Source organism: Oryza glaberrima, chromosome 2 (assembly GCF_000147395.1).
Source record: "Oryza glaberrima chromosome 2, OglaRS2, whole genome shotgun sequence".
In the NCBI taxonomy this organism is placed as follows: domain Eukaryota; kingdom Viridiplantae; phylum Streptophyta; class Magnoliopsida; order Poales; family Poaceae; genus Oryza; species Oryza glaberrima.
The window spans coordinates 31,665,310-31,683,270 of NC_068327.1; the positions used below are offsets into that span (position 1 = coordinate 31,665,310).

The window sequence follows — 17,961 nt, forward strand, 5'->3', positions numbered from 1 at the left end:
CGGATCTCACTCTTCCCATATCCTAACCCATATTTTATAATCGGAATCGGGTTGGATACGGATAGTATCGAATACAGATACAAGCACGGATAATATCGGGCACAAATATGAGACGAATATGTACCAAGGCGGATACGACCACTATCGGTTACGAATATCTTTTCGGATATCAAGTCAAAGCAACGATCATCTATACTATATAGACAATAGCTATATATTCAACCAACCCCATATAACCATAATGCGACTATATTATTAGGGCTTAAGATGTATGGGCAATACGACAATGAACAATTGATTTTTAACAGGAAAAATTGGAAGTTTGGTTGAAATTGGAACGATGTGATGGAAAAATTGAAAGTTTGTGTGTAGCCGTGTAGGAAAGTTTTGATGTGATGGAAAAATTGAAAGTTTGAAGAAAAAGTTTGGAACTAAACTCGACCTGACATGCGATGAGCTGCTGACTTCCTGTTCCTAAAGAGATGAGGATCGGCTCTGGCAGCAAAGGCATGTAGCGGCGGTGGCCGCGGCTCAGCGGACGCAGCAGGTGGCGCACCGGTGGCGCTCGTAGTCTCGGCGTCATTGCTCAGCGGGATTAGTGAACAGTAATTAGTATTTTTGGTTATTGGGTTGTTAGGCATGGTTTACTGGTTGATGGTGGTCATTGTACTAGTGGGCCTTTTGGCCACTAGTACTTTATTGGGCTAGACATGTTATCCGGGTATTATCCGGATATTTAACCGGGTAAAACCCGTATTTTTGCCGGATAACCCGTATCCGTCGGATACCGTCCTCCCGAATCCGATCTCATATCCGATAGAAAATACCCGTATTCAAACCCGCTACCCGTAAAATCTTCCGGGTACCCGAATTTTTGACCCGAAATTGTCCCGAAATAATATGGTCGGGCGGGCGGGCGGGCGGGAAATACCCGCCCCGTTTTCACCCCAATATATGAGTTGTATAACTGTATCGTACTTAGCAGTAGAACTGAAGTTTAGTTCTTTTCAATTGAATGGCTGCTTTTGACTGAACCCTCTTTTCATTTTTCACATTTATTATTTTCCGGGACTCAGCGGTACAAGCTGAAAACAAAGGGAAAAAAGAACACCATTTTCCTCAAGAAAACAAAAGGCAATATTACATTTTTTGCTCTTGGGATCGAAAATAGCATCACCAAGAGAAAGAATCAACGAACATGTTACTGCACCTCCTGCACTTTGCATCCACCGTAGAAATATGTTACCACTATTATGTACACTTGAAACGATCTCGAACAATACACGCTCACACGCGCACACACACGCAGTAACAGGCAAATTCACGCCCTGCCGCGGTCGCACTTTGCATCCACCGTTGAAATCTTGAGCTAGCCGCCCCTGTCCCTGCTCTGCCTCGGCGAGCCGGACACGGAGCTCGCGTACCGGTGCTCCCCCTTCCGCATCGCGCCCTCCGCGTGCACCGCCGATGCCACGTACCTCCTCTTCGCCTTGGCCGCCGCCGCCACCTCCTCCTCGCCGTCCTCACCCGCGGCCGCGGCCGCCTTCTTCTCGTCGTCCTTGGCAGCAACAACAACGGCGGCAGCGGACGGGACGGTGTAGACGAAGGGCCCGGCGAGCACGTCGCCGCACGACGTCTGCAGCAGCGGCTCGAGCGCGGCGACGACGTCGCGCATGTGCGGGCGGGACTTGGGCACGCTGTGGAGGCAGTGGTACGCCACCATGGCGGCCTTCCCCGCCGCCTTGTCCGAGTAGCCGCCCTCCAGGCTGGGGTCCATCACCCGGTGCAGCCGCTCCGGCCGCCGGAGGTACGGCCGCGCCCAGTCCACGAGGTTCTGCTCCCGCCCGCGCCGCCGCTTGTCCACGCTCCGCCGCCCCGTCAGCAGCTCCAGCAGCACCACCCCGAAGCTGTACACGTCGCTCTTCGCCGTCAGGTGCCCCGTCAGGATGTACTCCGGCGCCGCGTACCCGTGGGTCCCCATGACGCGGGTCGTGACGTGTGTCGCGTCCCCCTGCGGGCCCTCCTTGGCCAGCCCGAAGTCCGAGAGCTTCGCCGTGTAATCCTGCATCGCCCAACATAATATAAATCTCTCCGTCAGCCACAACATCATAATTAACTATAGCTAAGAGCAAGTTTAATAGTATAGCCAACTACTAACTCCAAATCATTTATAACTAATCTAATAGTCTATTCATACAATAGTTAACTATAAAAATATACTCACAATTAATAACCGGTCCCATCTCTCATACACACATAACGTTTTGAAGTCCGTGTTGCAGCTGTTTTTCTCTCTCTTCTCTTTTCTTCTCGATATGTGATTATAGCATGCGTACCTACTCTAATGTAGGAGTAGCATTGTTGATTTGAACTTTTGTTTGTATATGGTGTCAGCTTAGTCTATGTTTCTGTGTAACATAAACTGTACCAGACTCGATAATGTTCACGTGTGATTTTGCTACTACAAGACGATTTCGTGTCAAAATTCGATGCTACCTGCCATGGGCCGGCATGTGTGTTTTACTCGTAGAATGTTCTCTTTACTGTTTAGGTGGGTAATTAACTAGTCAAAGAGAGTGGTTAGCTTTGCAATTAATTGCTCGGACAAACGCTTGACCTGTACAATTTTACTGTTCTAGAGGCTTTGTAGCCACAGTGCTCATGAACAGCCTTTGCAACAACCAATTGTGTAATCTGGCCGGCGATCGATCGACACCAAACCGTACGTTTCCCTAATTTACATATCTGCTTAGAATAACACGGACGTTTTTGTCCGATTAGGTAGGAGGCATAAATAAACAACCAACCCGGAGGAGAGTCCTACATAATTTGTTCATTTCTTTAAGTTTTGGATGCACTAGTACTTAATTAATTCTCCATTTCTTAAGTTGGCCGCCACAACTAATAAAGTTTGCCACAAAGAATCGACAGAGATTGGCCAAAAACTATAGTTCAAATCGTGTACTCTCTACTCTATATACGTGCGTGCTGCCCCTGCAGCTAAGGTATAGCTTATGGCCTTATTAGATTCAGAAAATTCAGAATTGACTAGTGGCGATCTGGCGATTAGGCGAACGGGTCGTAGTCACCAACGCAGATTAAGAAATCTTAATTATTGGAGCCGATCGTACGTACGTGTGCAAGATAGACCTGGTAAAACTAATTAAGCATAATTAATAATCAGAGGAGTACTCACCGAGTCGAGCAGGATGTTGGATGCCTTGAAGTCTCGGTAGATCACCGGAGTGTCGGCGTCGTGCAGGAACGCGAGCCCCTTGGCCGCGCCCACCGCGATCTTCAGCCGCGTCGCCCACGGCAAGCTCGACAGCAAATCTGCAAGATTAATCAATTAACCGCGCTCAGTTAATGATAGCAATTACTGGTTAATAATGATAGTGCAATTGATTAGTGAGGGTGATTAAGCTTACTCTTGAAGAGGTGGTGCTCGAGGCTGCCCCTGGCCATGTACTCGTAGACGAGCATCCGGTGGTCGTCTTGGCAGCAGTAGCCGATGAGCTTCACCAGATGCGGATGGCTCAACATCCCCAGGTACACCACCTCCGCCTGTGCGTGACAAAACCACGCAATTAATTAGCTACGAACTCGACTAATTATCGTCAAAGAGTACCACGGAATTACTCTGTACGTACCAGCCATTCGCGGTGGCCCTGGTCGCCTTCGCCGTCGAGGTACTTGACGGCGACGTGCTGGGGTTGGAGGAGGCCGGGGCGGAGCTTGGCGTCGATGAAGCCCTTGTAGACGGGGCCGAATCCGCCCTCGCCGATGAAGTTGCTGCCGGAGAAGCTGCGCGTGGCGGCCTTGAGCTCCGCTAGCGTGAAGGCCTGCAGCCCGGACTGCGCCAGCGTCCGCGACAGGTCCTCCAGCGACAGCGACCGGAGCCGCCCCGTCGCGCTCCGCATCCGCCTCACCGCCTTCTTGTTCTTCACCACCGCCGCCGCCGACGCCTTCTTCTCCTCGTCACCTCCCGTCTCGTCGCCACCGCCGCCGCCGCCGAAGAAGCAACGCAACATCCTCCTCATCTCTGGCACCGCGCCGCCGCGCGCGAGTGCACAACAACGAAAACAACAACGACGAGAGAAGAAGAAGAAGTCTTTTCGCGGGAGAGAGTGCGGGTGAGGTGAGGAGGGAGGACTTGGTGGTGGAATGGATGGTTTGACACGGAGTGGGGTATATAAAGAGGAGGCGGGAGGGAGGGAGGCGTGTGGGGGGTTGGTTGGGTTGGGTTGGGTTGGTTCGTTGGGTTGGCTCTCGGAGTCTCGTGCGCGCTCGCGGAGTCGCGCGTATGAAACGGCCGGATTGACCTGATCACCTAGGCGATGCCCACACGCCGGCCGGACGGCTGGGTTAACTTGGTGGTTTCCGCGGGGGGTGATGTGATGCTGAGCTCTATAGCCTCTATGTCCCCCTATGAGGCCGAGGCCGTCCAGGTAGCTTGACATAATGGATTGTTTCTCTCCTGTTTTTTTGTCTATATTTTATAATAGACAAACATTATATAATTAGAATTATATAATTAGAGCTTGGCTGTATTGGTGAATTGAAAATAAAGCTCAAGCTAGGTTAGACAAATATAATAGGTGATTGGCTCGGTAGATGGACTAAAGATAAAATACTAGATCTACTATGGTTCCGCACACGTGAAGAGGGCTACTACATATAGTAGAAAGGAGATGGAAGAAAAACGATTGCACTTTTAATGTAGCAGAGAAAATTACACTTTAATTCCGATGAATATTGTGGAGGAGCTATAAAAGTTTCAGAGCCAAGACAAAACTAACCAGTACATTGAGTATTTTCTTAAAAATATATAATATGCCTAATTTATGCAAAAGAAAAATGTGTTCACCAACGAGCCCAGCTCGTCACCCAAAAGTTGTTGAGAGGTGGCTTCGCTATTGGATGAATTGATATAATAGTAATGATTCTAGATTAATCCTTTCACGATCCTCGAGGTGGTATAATTGAGTGCCACAGTAACACTAAATGTGTACTCCCTTCGTCCAAAAAAAAAGGCAAACCCTGGGTTTCCGTGTCCAACTTTGACTGTCCGTCTTATATGAATTTTTTCATAATTCGTATTTTCATTGTTGTTAGATGATAAAATATGATTAATATTTTATGCGTGACCTGTCTTTTTAATTTTTTTTCATAATTTTTTTAAATAAGACGGACAGTCAAACGTTGGGCACGGAAACCAGAGTTTGTCTTTTTTTTTTACGGAGGGAGTACTATATTTTCAAAACTTATTTAAGGATCTTAAGTATTCTCTTTTCATAGTAACGTTACTTCGTACATACGTTACATGCGTATAAGAAATTAATTAATATTTTAATGCAGCATTCTTGGATAACTATGACAATATTTGTGCTGGACCACACTGATGTTGTTTAAACTAAGAAGTTGTAATAAGCGTTGGAATTTCACACATTTGAAAAATATAAAGTAGTCAACCTCTAGCATTTGATGGATGTAAAATGGTTTAAAGATGATGTGACTGGGAGGGGCTATGTATGTTGATTGTGGAAAGAATTAAAGCATGGATATGGTCAGCTTGTTGCTTACTACCTCCGTCCTAAAATGTAGCTATTTCTAGCACAGTAATTTGTCCTAAAATGAAGCTATTTTTCTACCTACCTTCTCCTCTCAACCAATCACAACCATTCTTTTTCACCTACTTTCTCTTTTCAACCAATCACACACCTTCTTCAATCATTCTCACCTACTTTCTTAATACCCGTGCTAATCTAAAAAATGCTTACATTTTGGGACGGAGGAAGTATGTTTTGCATCCGAGTCATGGTAAGACAGAGACATCTTACCTTCCCTTCAAGTTTCTATTAGAAGATCACTTCATTTATGTTGTTTTCTACTAGATGGTTTATTTTATTTTTAAAGGGGAAAGCGACCATGCAAAAACTAATGATGTGTTTATGGATCTTATCATCTGGACTTGTAGAGTTTAAACAGACCTAATGATCAGGGTGTAGAACATCTGATTTGAATATCTATCTATCTAGCTAGTTCATCTGTAGCTAACTGAAGCCAAAAACAATTCGACTAGGGCTTATGATCAACCGATTGATGTTGAAGGATTATAGCAATGAACGTAACGACAATAGAAGTAGAGAACTGCCTTATTTTTACCTACATCAAGCTCGTCAGTTCACCCTAAAACATATGGATGCACAATATATAGTCTATCTCATATTATAAGTCGTTTTAATTTTTTTTATAGTCAAACTTTTTTAAGTTTGATCAAGTTTATAAAAAAATTTGCAACATATACAACATCAAATTAGTTTCATTAAATATAATATTTAATATAATTTGATAATATTTTTGATTTGTGTTTAAAATGGTTCTATATTTTTCCCTACATTTTGATAAAATTTTAAAAAAATTGACTGGAAAAAATCAAAATGACTTATGATAGGGGGAGCGCAGTTAATTGGACATCTAGAAATAAAGCCTCAAAATAGAGAACATGGATAACTAGCTATGGCGATAGCTAATTAATTAATCAAATGCTTTTATGCTAAAGATAAACACGACTAAACTTTAGTAAAAAAATGCAGGATCAATATCGATGTTGAAATACAAATGTAGGGGGGAGTTACTCCTTAACTAGTGGAAGAGCAGCATTCTATATATATTATGCATTTGGTGAAATAGTGTCAAGTGCATGGGTTTGCTTCGAACTAAACTATTTGGTGCTCGTGCTCACCATGCGATCAGGTAGAAGAATCTCATGCACATGCACACATAGTTCCAATCAAAGGAACGGGGAATCCAGGAAGGCTGGAGGAAAGCAAGGCGCTGATACGAGGAACAGTAAAATAATCAGCCAACCAAACCAATCCTTGCACTGTACTAGACTGTTCATCTATCTGTTGTTAGATTTGCCTATGGCTGGACGATTGGCCTAGAGTAAATTTAATAGTATAGCCCACTACTAACTTTAATTCATCTATAACTAATCTAATAGTCAATTCATATAATAATTGTTTACTATACTATTAATATATGGTCTCACTGTCATACACACAGTGTGTACTGGAGTCCGCGCTACAGCTCACTACAGATCTGTAGCCCGCTGCTCTTCTCTCTCATTTTTTATCTTATTAAAATATATTTACAGCTGGCTAATAGACTGTTATTGTACCTGCCTAAGGAAAATATGTTTAGATCAACAGATAGATGGACACCTGTAAGACCATATCATAATACTTCTGGTGAGAATACATGATGGAGACCAGGATGAATGATTAGCCGTATCTGCACTCGATTTGTACGATGTGTAATCTCTCAACGATTGAGGTGCACATGTGTGTGTGGATGGGTGTTTGTCGAGGAATCTTGGAATGGTTGATGAAATAATGGCCATTGATTGGCTCTCGTTTCTCCTGAGTCAAGTAGATAATCACTTTGTTTACAGGCGTTGTTCACTCTTCGCCATCAGCATAACCTTTTAGGTTGAACGAATTATTTCGCCATCAGCATAATCTTCCGTAAAATTCTTGCTTTTTGAACGGGAAAAGAGCCTGTCTATTCGTGATGCGGAAACAAGTGGATGGTGTTAAAGTGAAAAGAATGAATTATTTGTAGTCCTACAGATAACGAGATCATAGGTGAAAAGATAGCGTGAAAGCCATCCTGTCTTCCTGATTTTGTAAAAAACTCTCACTCTGTGTCCCTATAAGAACAGAGCATAAAGATGGCTACTCATACTGATTTTTCAACCTCGATTTTCAGTGATATATGTACGATTGGTTGATGAACTAACTGCACGATTCACCGTCACAATTACTCAGTACATTCGCATTCTTATCCACTAATTAATCCATCCCATTTTTCAAAATAAAAAATATCAGCCTTGAATATATCTTGACTTCAATCATCGTTCGCTCATAGTATAATTCAATCCCAGCTCTCAGGAAAAACCTGTGCAGTATTTTTTTTTTCTCATAACCGGAAATTACTACTGCTGCTGTACTATGTACTTGCATCAGCACTAAACCATTTTAATTTTAATTCGCCACTAATTGTAAATTCGGGCGTGTGCCCTCGCGGACACGGTGTCTGGTTTGATTTAATTTTCTTCCAACCAAACTGGGCCATGAGACGCTCCCCGACAAAATTGGAGGATTATTACAGAGATTCTTTGCAGAAAAAACACAAATCTTTGTGGATTAATAACTAACTAATAATGCAAACACGTTCTCCAACCAACCCTGCACGAGATGAGTACGAGATGAAACATGGTTTTGGATTTTTGGAGCTGTACCATGTTTCTAGAAATGGAGCGGCTAGCTAAGACATTGACCATTTCTGCTTAACCTAACTACTCCCTCCGGGTTGATAATACTTGTCATTTCAGACAAGGGTGAGGTCAAACTTTAGAATATTTGATTATCAATCATTTTCAAAATATTTCTCTTTCAAATATGGTGACTATATGTATAGATTGGTCTTAAAAAATACTTTAATAAGATCATATATTTGTTAACACTTTTATATATATTATAATAGAAAATAATGGTTAAAGTTGTTTTTTTGACACCGTACCCTTGTCCAAAACGACAAGTATTATCAACCCGGAGAGAGTACCCGTATTAGCTAGCCATGATTAGGGGACCAGCACTGTACTACTGTTGCATTAGCACTTAGCCGCAGCTACTTATCTGTGAGATGATACTTCAGTACTTTGTTTGTTTCTTAAAAAATGGATTTGGGTTGTCATGTAGTATGAGTTGGTAGGATTAGTCTTAAATGGTATTCAGTAGTTGGGGATGAGAAAAAACAATATCACTCGACGCGGAACAGTTCATCAAGTTGTAAGTAAAATAAAATTACGATTGGCAATTTTGTAAGTATATACTTGTGGGCAAATGTATCTAACATGTTAGGTCAATGGCTGCTTTGCAAGGATTTCCTTGAGCTGTACAATACAAGCACTGATCATTTGAGAGGATATCATATCATGTCACAAGATTGTAAGACCTCCCTTGTGGGCCTGTGGCAGTGTCGTAATTCTGACGGTTTATACGGGTTGTTTAAGTATAGTCATGTTTTGAAATATAAATATTTCTAGGTTTTCTAATTATAGATTATGTACATGTTTTAAATGTAAACTTTGTAAATTTGCAGAAAATTAAAATTTGAGATGAAACAGAGACTGTCTGGCTAGAATAGTATAACATACTCCCTCCATCCTAAACTATAGGGTGCTATCCTTTAAGAAACTAGGTGATACCCCGCGTTTTGCTGCGGGATTTATGTATAAGTATATTTTAAATATTGTTGAAATGATGAAAGTTGAAATATTGAGAAAATAATATGAAAAAGATGATTTGACACATACTTGTTGATCTCTATAATATAATATTGTAGATGATGTATCATGTTTGCATGAAATTTAAAATATACTAGAATAGTAATTGCTAGTGAGTGAAAATATGACATGTTTGCATGGGATTTTAAATGGGCTAGAAAAGTAATTGCTAGTGGGTGATGATGTGGCATGCTTACATGTTGAGCTTTAGCTTCTAATAATTATTAGTGGGTATCAACTATATAGAAAGTATAGATATTAAACTCGGTATTTTTTTTCTATTAATTATATTAACTATATGTATATATGCTAGGTATATCACTAGATTTATATTTTAAAATAATTTAATACGATGCTAATTTTATATTCATTAGCAATATAATATGAAATAAATTAATGATCTATATCTTGGAAGATCGTTCTTATATTTTGGAATGGATAGAGTACCGTACAAGCAGCCTTCCAATGGAAGCGTAGAAGCAGGATTTTAGTACTGTAGTGCACATACATTTCAACCTCCACCGTGTGCAGATGTCAAAGGGCTAAACGTTTGACGAGAGCTCCCAACATTCAGAAACCGGACAGCTTCCTCCCTTGAAGAATTCAGTCATGTGCTCAATTTGACCTGTCTCAGTACTCCTACGGAGCACTAGTGCCCACACGGCTCTACAGCCTTTGGACTCTTCCTCCTCCTCCGTCCAGACAAGGGAGAGCTTCTGCTTCTACGCGTTCGTGACGCTGGATGTTTCTGCATACGAGAGGAGAAAAAAAATGAGAGCTCTGCATGGTTTGGTTTCTGTCATTCTGTGGGCAAATGCAGGCCATGACGGCTGTAATCTGTAGAAGTATTGAATTTGACCGAGACCTGCAGTAGTTAGTTCCGGCCGATTTGGTCAAATTCTAATTTTCGTCTCAAAGTGCTGCTTTGCGGCTGGCACCTGGCTAGCGAGCAGTATGGTCCTTTCTTCAGGTTCAGGTTTTGATTTTTTTGAAATTTTCCCCAACTTGAAAATGCAAAGGTTTCTGGACTTTAAAAGCGGTATGATTGTCATTTGTCAACGTTTGAATTCTCTAGAGACCTCTTTCGTTAGCGGCTGCGGCAGGTGGTTTAAACAGAGTTTTTGAGTTTCACATGCCTTTTTAAGTTGCTATTGTTTCGTATCCTGAAACACTTGGTGAGTTCTAGCTGTTTCGGAAATTAGGCACCAAAATCTGCTGTTAGGTCCAGTGAAGATTCGCCTTTTTTTATCGATTGTGTGCCGGCTTTTCTTCTCTGTGTCCAGTTCCAAATTGATAGCATATCCAAATCTCAACTTTGCAACGCACTTTTCAGAGAGAAAAATTCTCCGGTTGACCAAATAGGCTTCGAATTAGTAATGTTCAGTCCAAAGTTCAAATCCTTGCCCTATTGGTGTTGCTCATCTCCAACAAAACAAGAGGTTTTAATTTACAGCCCACAGGTATAATACATAGGTAACCAAGTTGGGTTTCATTGTTTCACACGTCTTCTACCTGGTCAATGCAAAGAACTGTTCTTTCTCCTGGTTTCAAAACTCTCCAAGTACGCCACCTAGGCTTATTAAGTATGTGACATTATACTTTAACCATTAATATTATTTATAATATATATAAACGACTACAAAATTAGTATCATATAAAATTATTTTAAATACGAACATAATGGTGCTGACATTAAACACATGTATTTTTTTACTTTAATTATTAACTAAAATTCCTGATATCTTATATTTTAGAATATACAGACACTCATAACGCGCGCACACTTACTCCTATGAATATAACACACGCACGCACGCAAACCCTATCCCTATAAGCATCTTCTCAACGTCGTTACTACCGAGGCTCTTCTAATCACTAGGCTACATGTACTTTCGCTTTAAACTTTAATTTTATTCTCGTTTAATTTCGTGGCCTTTGCATGCATGGAGAGCTAGGATTGGGAAGCTGGCAACAAGGAGAATCAGTATGCGGCTTCAATCTGACGATTTCTCTGGACGTGTCATGTTTAACAACGGAAGCAAAAGCAAACGCTTGCTGATGACGTGCCACGCGTTGTGTGGCTTTCAGAGCGTTTAAAGACGGTTCTTCTCTGTGCTCTGAATATACGTACATGTGTAGTACGAGAGATCGGAGGAGAAAGCGAAAACGACGGCAGCTAGTTGTAGCAGTAGCCAGTAGCAAGCGTACGTACGCGAAAGCGAAATGACAACTAAATTAACCTCGAATCCGTGCTGCTCAAGATGCCCGGAGAGCTTCAACGCTTTTCGTTTTTTTTCTTTTGTTTAATTTTATCACGCTTAAGAAGATAACTGAAACTAAAACGTGTCTGCCTCTTCATAAACATATATCATCGATTAATCTGCTTTTCCGAGTTGTTTCACGCGACGACTTACGCACTTACATGAGAGTGCAAAACTTATCAAATAAATAAACTAATATATATTTTTATTTTCTGTAAAGTTGCACTCTTTTTGTTTCCTCTGTTGCTTATAAGCCGTGCAAAAATAACGAAGTAACTAAAAATAGCCTATGCGTGAAACCTTTATCTATGCGCATTGAGTGATTTAAAAGCTAATATAAAAAAACCACAATAAAAACCCTTAAAAATAAGTTTCAAATTTAAATTTTGGCTATGGCAAATAAGCCAAAAGATAAACGATGTAAGACTTTGGCATTGGGATTTCTGAACTCCTGAAACTGTACTTATCGTCTGTCCTTTCTTTCTGAAGCTACACAGAAATTCAGTTCATTGCGGCCCAGATGTAAACACGTCCCTTTTCTCAGTCACTGTGGCAGCCTAGTCATCACGTGAAGAACACTATCGAGCTAGTTGCACTGATCGTATCTCAACTCAATTGGTCGTGATCAGATAAGATTGGCACCACACGATCAATCAATTCTGCGACGGCCAAATTGCAGCCAAGCCGTTGATTGGTTTAATTTCAGATGTTAGCGTGTCACCGGCCTCTTCGCCATTGATGGCAGCAAGAACGCAAGAACCTGGAGATCGACCGGTCTGACGACGACGAAGACGACGCACACGCGCGTAGTAATCCTCAAGGCAAGCAGAGGATCTAGCTAATAAGTTTCTTGCTTAATTAATCCATGGAGGGGCATAAGAAAAATGATCAAAAATGTCAGCAACAATGATAACAAAAAGACGGGTTTAGCTCACATAATTAAGAGATGATAATGACATGGCATAAACAACAAAGGGTCGGGCTAACTCATGTCGAAAACGAAAGTAAACGGGAAGCACGTGAAAAGCAGGAAGACGATGCACAACTAAACCTTACAAAATTTCTTTCAGTAATCGCTTAGCATTAGTCAACAGCAACATAAGAACATTCTTATCAATGTCTGTCCCTATGTTAATTAATCTGCCGAGTAAACCGGATAGTTTCACACTATGGAGACTGGAGATAATACTTTTTTGCAGGCCGCGTAGTTGAAATTAAGAGGGCAGGGCTAGTCCATCAACGAGTGATTGATTGCATGACATCAGTGTATATTCAGCGCCGCGGTCAGAGACTTCAGGGTTAAACTAATGGCGTTTTTGTTTAGCCTGACGAAACTATGTAGTAGTAGAAGCTGAAACACGCTTTAAATTGCACGGAAGTCAGAATACGTACCTATTAGTTAACCTGAACTGCATATCTGAAGTTCTGAAACGTGCTGACAATTTGTGTATGATCGTTCAATCCATTCACATTGCTAAAAGTCCGTGGATTAGCACTGTAAAGGAAAGTTCATGCGTTCGTCCAGGAATTGAACTCTTTTCTGTCAAATGTCAGCATTCCAGATGAACATGAAAATCTAGCGTTTTTGAAAGCCCTGCAACAAATGGTGTGTTTAGTTCCTGAAAAAAAATTGGAAGTTTGAAGAAAGTTGGGAGTTTAAAAAAAAGTTGGAAGTTTATGTGTGTAGGAAAGTTTTTGATGTGATATGATGTGATGGAAAATTTTTGATGTTTTTTGGTTTTTGAAAAAAAACATCGACAGCAATTGGGTCGGAGTTTTATTCTCCGACTCGCATCCTCTCCGATCGGTATTTTTTTATTTTCTCCGATGGGCTTGCAGAAAATCCATATAGATGCAGAAACTAGCACTGCAAGTCTGCAGGAGAAAAAGTTCATGCGTTTCCCTATGAATATTTGAGCATGTTTTCTGTCAAACGTCAGCATTCCAGATAGATGAGTCTGAAAATCTAGCGTATATTTCTGAAATCCCTGGAAGAAAACATCGAGGGCAAAGGGGGCAGTTTGTTTTTTCAATTTCCGATAGCCTGAACACGTTGGTCAGTATTATCGGGATCGGAGTTTTAATCTCCGACCCTCCTTGAGTCAGTATTTTTCCTTTTTTGGAGCCCTCAAAAACAAGACGAACAGATTGAAACTCCGAACCCCTTCGGTCGATATTTCCTACGAGACGAGACAAGACATGCAATCCGGCCCATTAATTTGTGTCCAAATCGTCATTCATAAACAGTCCATATTACAGCCGGCAGAAAACGTTACAAACACAAGAACATTCTTATCAGCGTCCATATGTTAATCAATCCGTAGAACTCACTCACTCAGGTATGCTGGACAGTTTCGCACTACAGATAGACTTTTGCAGGCTGTTGTGTCGAAATTAAGAGGCGGTTCTAGACTTCTATACTTAGCTGCTGACGTTAGTCCTCCAACGAGTGGTATGAGAAAATTGACATCAGTATTCCGTGGGCAGAAACTTAAAGGTTAATCTTAGACGTTCTGTTAGCCTGACGAAACTGTAATAGAAGCTGAAACACGCGCTCTTCAGGAAAACCTATCAATCAAAGGACGTGACTATCAACCGTGCTGACATGCTGTGTAACTGTGTATGATCGCTAACTCCGTTCATATTGCTGAAACGTGTCCAATTGTTTTGAGCCTTTTGGGGTCAAAGATGTGACGTAACCGTGGAGAGTTTTGCCGATGAGCAGTGTGCTCAAGAAACGCAGCAGCAATTTTGTGTTTATGTGTTCCTCCAGGAGTATTTTATATTTGCTCAGTTTCTGTAAAACGTCAGCATTTTAAATGAACCTGGAAATCTTGCGTATCTTTTGAAATTCTTGAAAGAGAACATTGAGGGCGGTGGCAGTTTATCTTTCGAATTTTATTGATAACCTGAAAAATTCGATCTAGTGTGTTGGAGTTCTAATCCTCCACACGCTGGTCAGAACTGATAGAGGGCAACGCGGCCGCCGGCGCTCTAGCGTATAGAGTATTCAAAGTCGGTTGGGGGGGGGGGGGGGGGGGGGTTGTGTGGGGGTTTGTGTGTGTGTGTGTTAATTCTTCAAGACTAAATTACATCGGCGATACACGAACTTGTCAGTTATGTAAAATCTAGTGTATGAACTTGCAAAATGCTCATTTGGTGCATGACCTTATTATCTTGTGCGTGCAAAATAAAGTCAAAAGGACATTACATGACTAATTTTGTTGATTTATGTGCTGATTAGGATACTACGTAAACATATATATATGAGAATGTTGCTACTTGGACATACACCTGTTCAATAAAAAGATAGAATGAGATATAGTGATTGTAGAGAAATATATAAAAAACCGAGCAATGATACAAGGGTTAGAAACATACGAAATTCAAGATAAAGTAGAAAACAAATTTATAAATATAGCATGTTTTTATGCGTACTTACTATACATATTCACGCCACATCCTAATCAATATCAGCTAGGTGGAATTAACCTTGCCAAGCCATTTTGGACCTAGTTTGCACGGATTAGATAAGTTCGTGTACCAAAACGAACATTTTACAAGTTCATATACTAAATTGCACCCACCTAACAAGTTTATGTATCACCAATACAATTTACTCATTCTCCAACCTCCTTTGGACTTTTTTTCTTTTTTTTAAAAAAAAAAGGGCAAAAAGGGCATATGCAGCAAATCAAGGCCAACCCTGCCACCATGTCAATGTCATGGGTCGGAGTAGCCTTGTCAAAAAGGAAAAAAAAATCGAGGTATAGGGGTTCGGAGTTTTTATCTCTGAACCCTCAAGTCGGTATTTTTCCTTTTTAAGTCCCAAAATAGGTCAGTAAATGTTTTGTTTTTACTCGCGGAAGCAGTATACTTGGTTTTTATATAGGCCTGTAATTTTTTTTATGGAGGCCTGTGAAAAATTGAAAGTGTAGGTGGTAGGAGTTTTCATCTCTGACCCCCCTTATTTGGTGTTTTGTTGGGTCTAAGGCCAAGTTTGGTTGATCGCCCTCCGATCTTTCCTTTGAACGAGCGGTTAGCCATTCACAGCTTAGTTACAAGCACGGCTATACGAGTTATTGTCGTTTATCAAGCTAGTGCCGGTTGTCCGACAAAGGGAAAACGAGTGTGGTAAGTTGTAGACATCTAGAACTTTCTAACTTTTTCTTCAAATTTTCAACTGTTTCATCACATCAAAATTTTTCTACATACATAAACTTTCAACTTTTTTCTTCAAACTTTTAATTTTAGTTAAACTTCTATTTTTGGCGTGGAACTAAACACAGCCTAAATTGTCCTTCCAAATACATTGGCTTCTGCTGCGCAACAATTCAGCCCACTTTTGCGGAACGGCCCAAGATGGCACCTGCAGTAGGTGCACTGGCCCGTTGCCAAGTTTTCCCAGCCCAGCCATGACTCCCTTGAGGGATTTAGGGAGTTCGGAGTTTTCAGTCTCTGAACCTTATTGAGTCAATATTTTTCCCTTTTTGGAGCCCAAAATAGGTCAGTATATGAGTTGTTTTACTCACAAAAACAATATTAGTTTTCTTTGGCCTGATTTTTTTTCCTGATGGAGAGGCCTGTAAAAATTGAAGGGGATTGTCGGAGTTTCAATTTCCGACCCTTTTATCAGTGGAAAAAGTACACCGGAGGTCCCTCAACTTGTCATCGAGTTACAAAATCGTCCCCCAACTGCAAAACCAGATATCCGGCGTCCCTCAACTTCCAAAACCGTTCACTTTAGGTCCTTCGGTGGTTTTAGCTCCGGTTTTAGCCTACGTGGCGACTGAGTCAGCGTGGGCCCTACATGTCAGTGTGTCCACGTCATCACTCCCTCTTTTTCCCATCTCTCATCCTCTCTTCTCCTGTACTACTCAGTTACTCCTTTGGGCAGGCCGAACCCGCCAGCGCAAGGTGGGGAGAGGGAGGGCGGCCGGCGGTGGCCGACGCTGGTGCGGCGGCGACGGCGGCGACGGCCGATGCTGGGGCGGTGGCGACTAGCGGTGGCCGACACGGGAGAAGCCGAGACAATGGCTTCTCCTACCGCGGGCGCGAGGCGGGTGGGAGGGCGGCCGGTGGCGGTCGACGTTGGGGGCAGCGGCGGCCAGCGATGGCCGACGCAGGAGAAGGGGACACGACGGCTCCTCCTACCGCGGGCGTGAGGCGGGAGAAAGAAGGAGGGCGGCCGGCGGCGGTGGCCGATGCTAGGGCGGCGATGGCGGTCGACGCTGGGGCGGCGGCGGCTCCGGCTTCGATTTCCTCCGCTCTCTCCTCCGCCGCATCCTCCCGTCCTCCCCACCCGCCTCCCTCCATCCCTCCGTCCGCCTCCTGACCTCCCTTTCCTCCGTCCGCCTTCCGGCGCAGCCCTCCCTCATCCAAAACAAGCCCAGGCGCCGCCGCCCGATGACGGCCACAGCCCCACCGTCTCCCACCACTGCCCTCGTTGGCTTTGGGTCCTCGTCCCGCCTTCGGCCACGACGACCTCCTCCGCCTCGCCCTCCTAGCTGCGAGCGGGATGGCCAGCGACTCGGCGAGGGAGTGGGGAGTCCGGCGGCGAGCGCGCACAAGGAGGAAAGAGGCGGGGAGGCCTCTTTATCCGCCCGTCGGCGCTATCCCTGCCGCCCCCGCTCCTCCGCCGTCGCCTACAGCCTTTGCGCCGCCGGCCTCCTCCCCAACTGGCCTGCTCCCGCGTCGCCGCCGCCGCCGCGTCGCTTGTCGCCAGCCGTCGGGCCTTCTCTCCTCTCCCTTCTCGCCCCAGCGACCTCCTCACGACCCACCAGCCGGCCTGGTAGAGGAGAAAAGCGAGAGACAGGGAGAAAGAGGAGGAAGTGAAAGGAGGGAAGGAGAGAGAGGGTGGTACATGGCATACTGACAGGTGGGGCCCGCGTGGGTCCCGCGCTGACTCAGCCGCCACGTAGGTCAAAATCGGAGTCAAAACCACCGAAGGACCTAAAGTGAACGGTTTTGGAAGTTGAGGGACTCCGGATATCTGGTTTTGTGGTTTGGGGACGATTTTGTAACTCGATGACAAGTTGAGGGACCTCCGGTGTACTTTTTCCTATATCAGTTATACTATATGTTTGGGCCCAAATCGTCCTTCCGAAACGGCCCATAATACAGCGGCTTCTGTTGCGCAACAAGGAAAAAGTACACCGAAGGTACCTCAACTTTTCATCAGGTTACAAGAACGTCCTCGAACCGCAAAACCAGATATAAGGGGTCCCTTAACTATATAAAACCGGTCACAATAGGTCCCTCGGTGGTTTTGGTCCCGGTTTTATCCTACGTGGCTGTTGAGTCAGCGTGAGACCCACGTGGGACCCACATGTCAGCCTATCCAGGTCA

At 43.3% G+C, this 17,961-nt stretch overlaps 1 protein-coding gene across 1 annotated transcript; it reads right to left on the bottom strand.

The window, feature by feature from the left end:
* Positions 1–1,023: 1,023 nt before the first annotated feature.
* Positions 1,024–4,151, bottom strand: LOC127763198 (serine/threonine-protein kinase RIPK-like). Its single transcript, XM_052287836.1, has 4 exons — positions 3,651–4,151; positions 3,429–3,564; positions 3,197–3,333; positions 1,024–2,062 (listed from the first exon to the last, which is right to left on the bottom strand). The coding sequence occupies exons 1-4, from the start codon at positions 4,038–4,040 to the stop codon at positions 1,370–1,372; spliced, it is 1,356 nt and encodes a 451-aa protein (XP_052143796.1). The 5' UTR covers positions 4,041–4,151; the 3' UTR covers positions 1,024–1,369.
* Between the last annotated feature and the right edge of the window lie 13,810 nt (positions 4,152–17,961).

Coding starts and splice junctions, on each gene's coding strand:
- LOC127763198 (XM_052287836.1), bottom strand. CDS start 4,040: ATGAGGAGGATGTTGCGTTGCTTCTTCGGCGGCGGCGGCGGTGGCGAC. Junction 3,565..3,650: donor AGGGCCACCGCGAATGGCTG/GTACGTACAGAG, acceptor TGTCACGCACAG/GCGGAGGTGGTGTACCTGGG. Junction 3,334..3,428: donor CGAGCACCACCTCTTCAAGA/GTAAGCTTAATC, acceptor TTAATCTTGCAG/ATTTGCTGTCGAGCTTGCCG.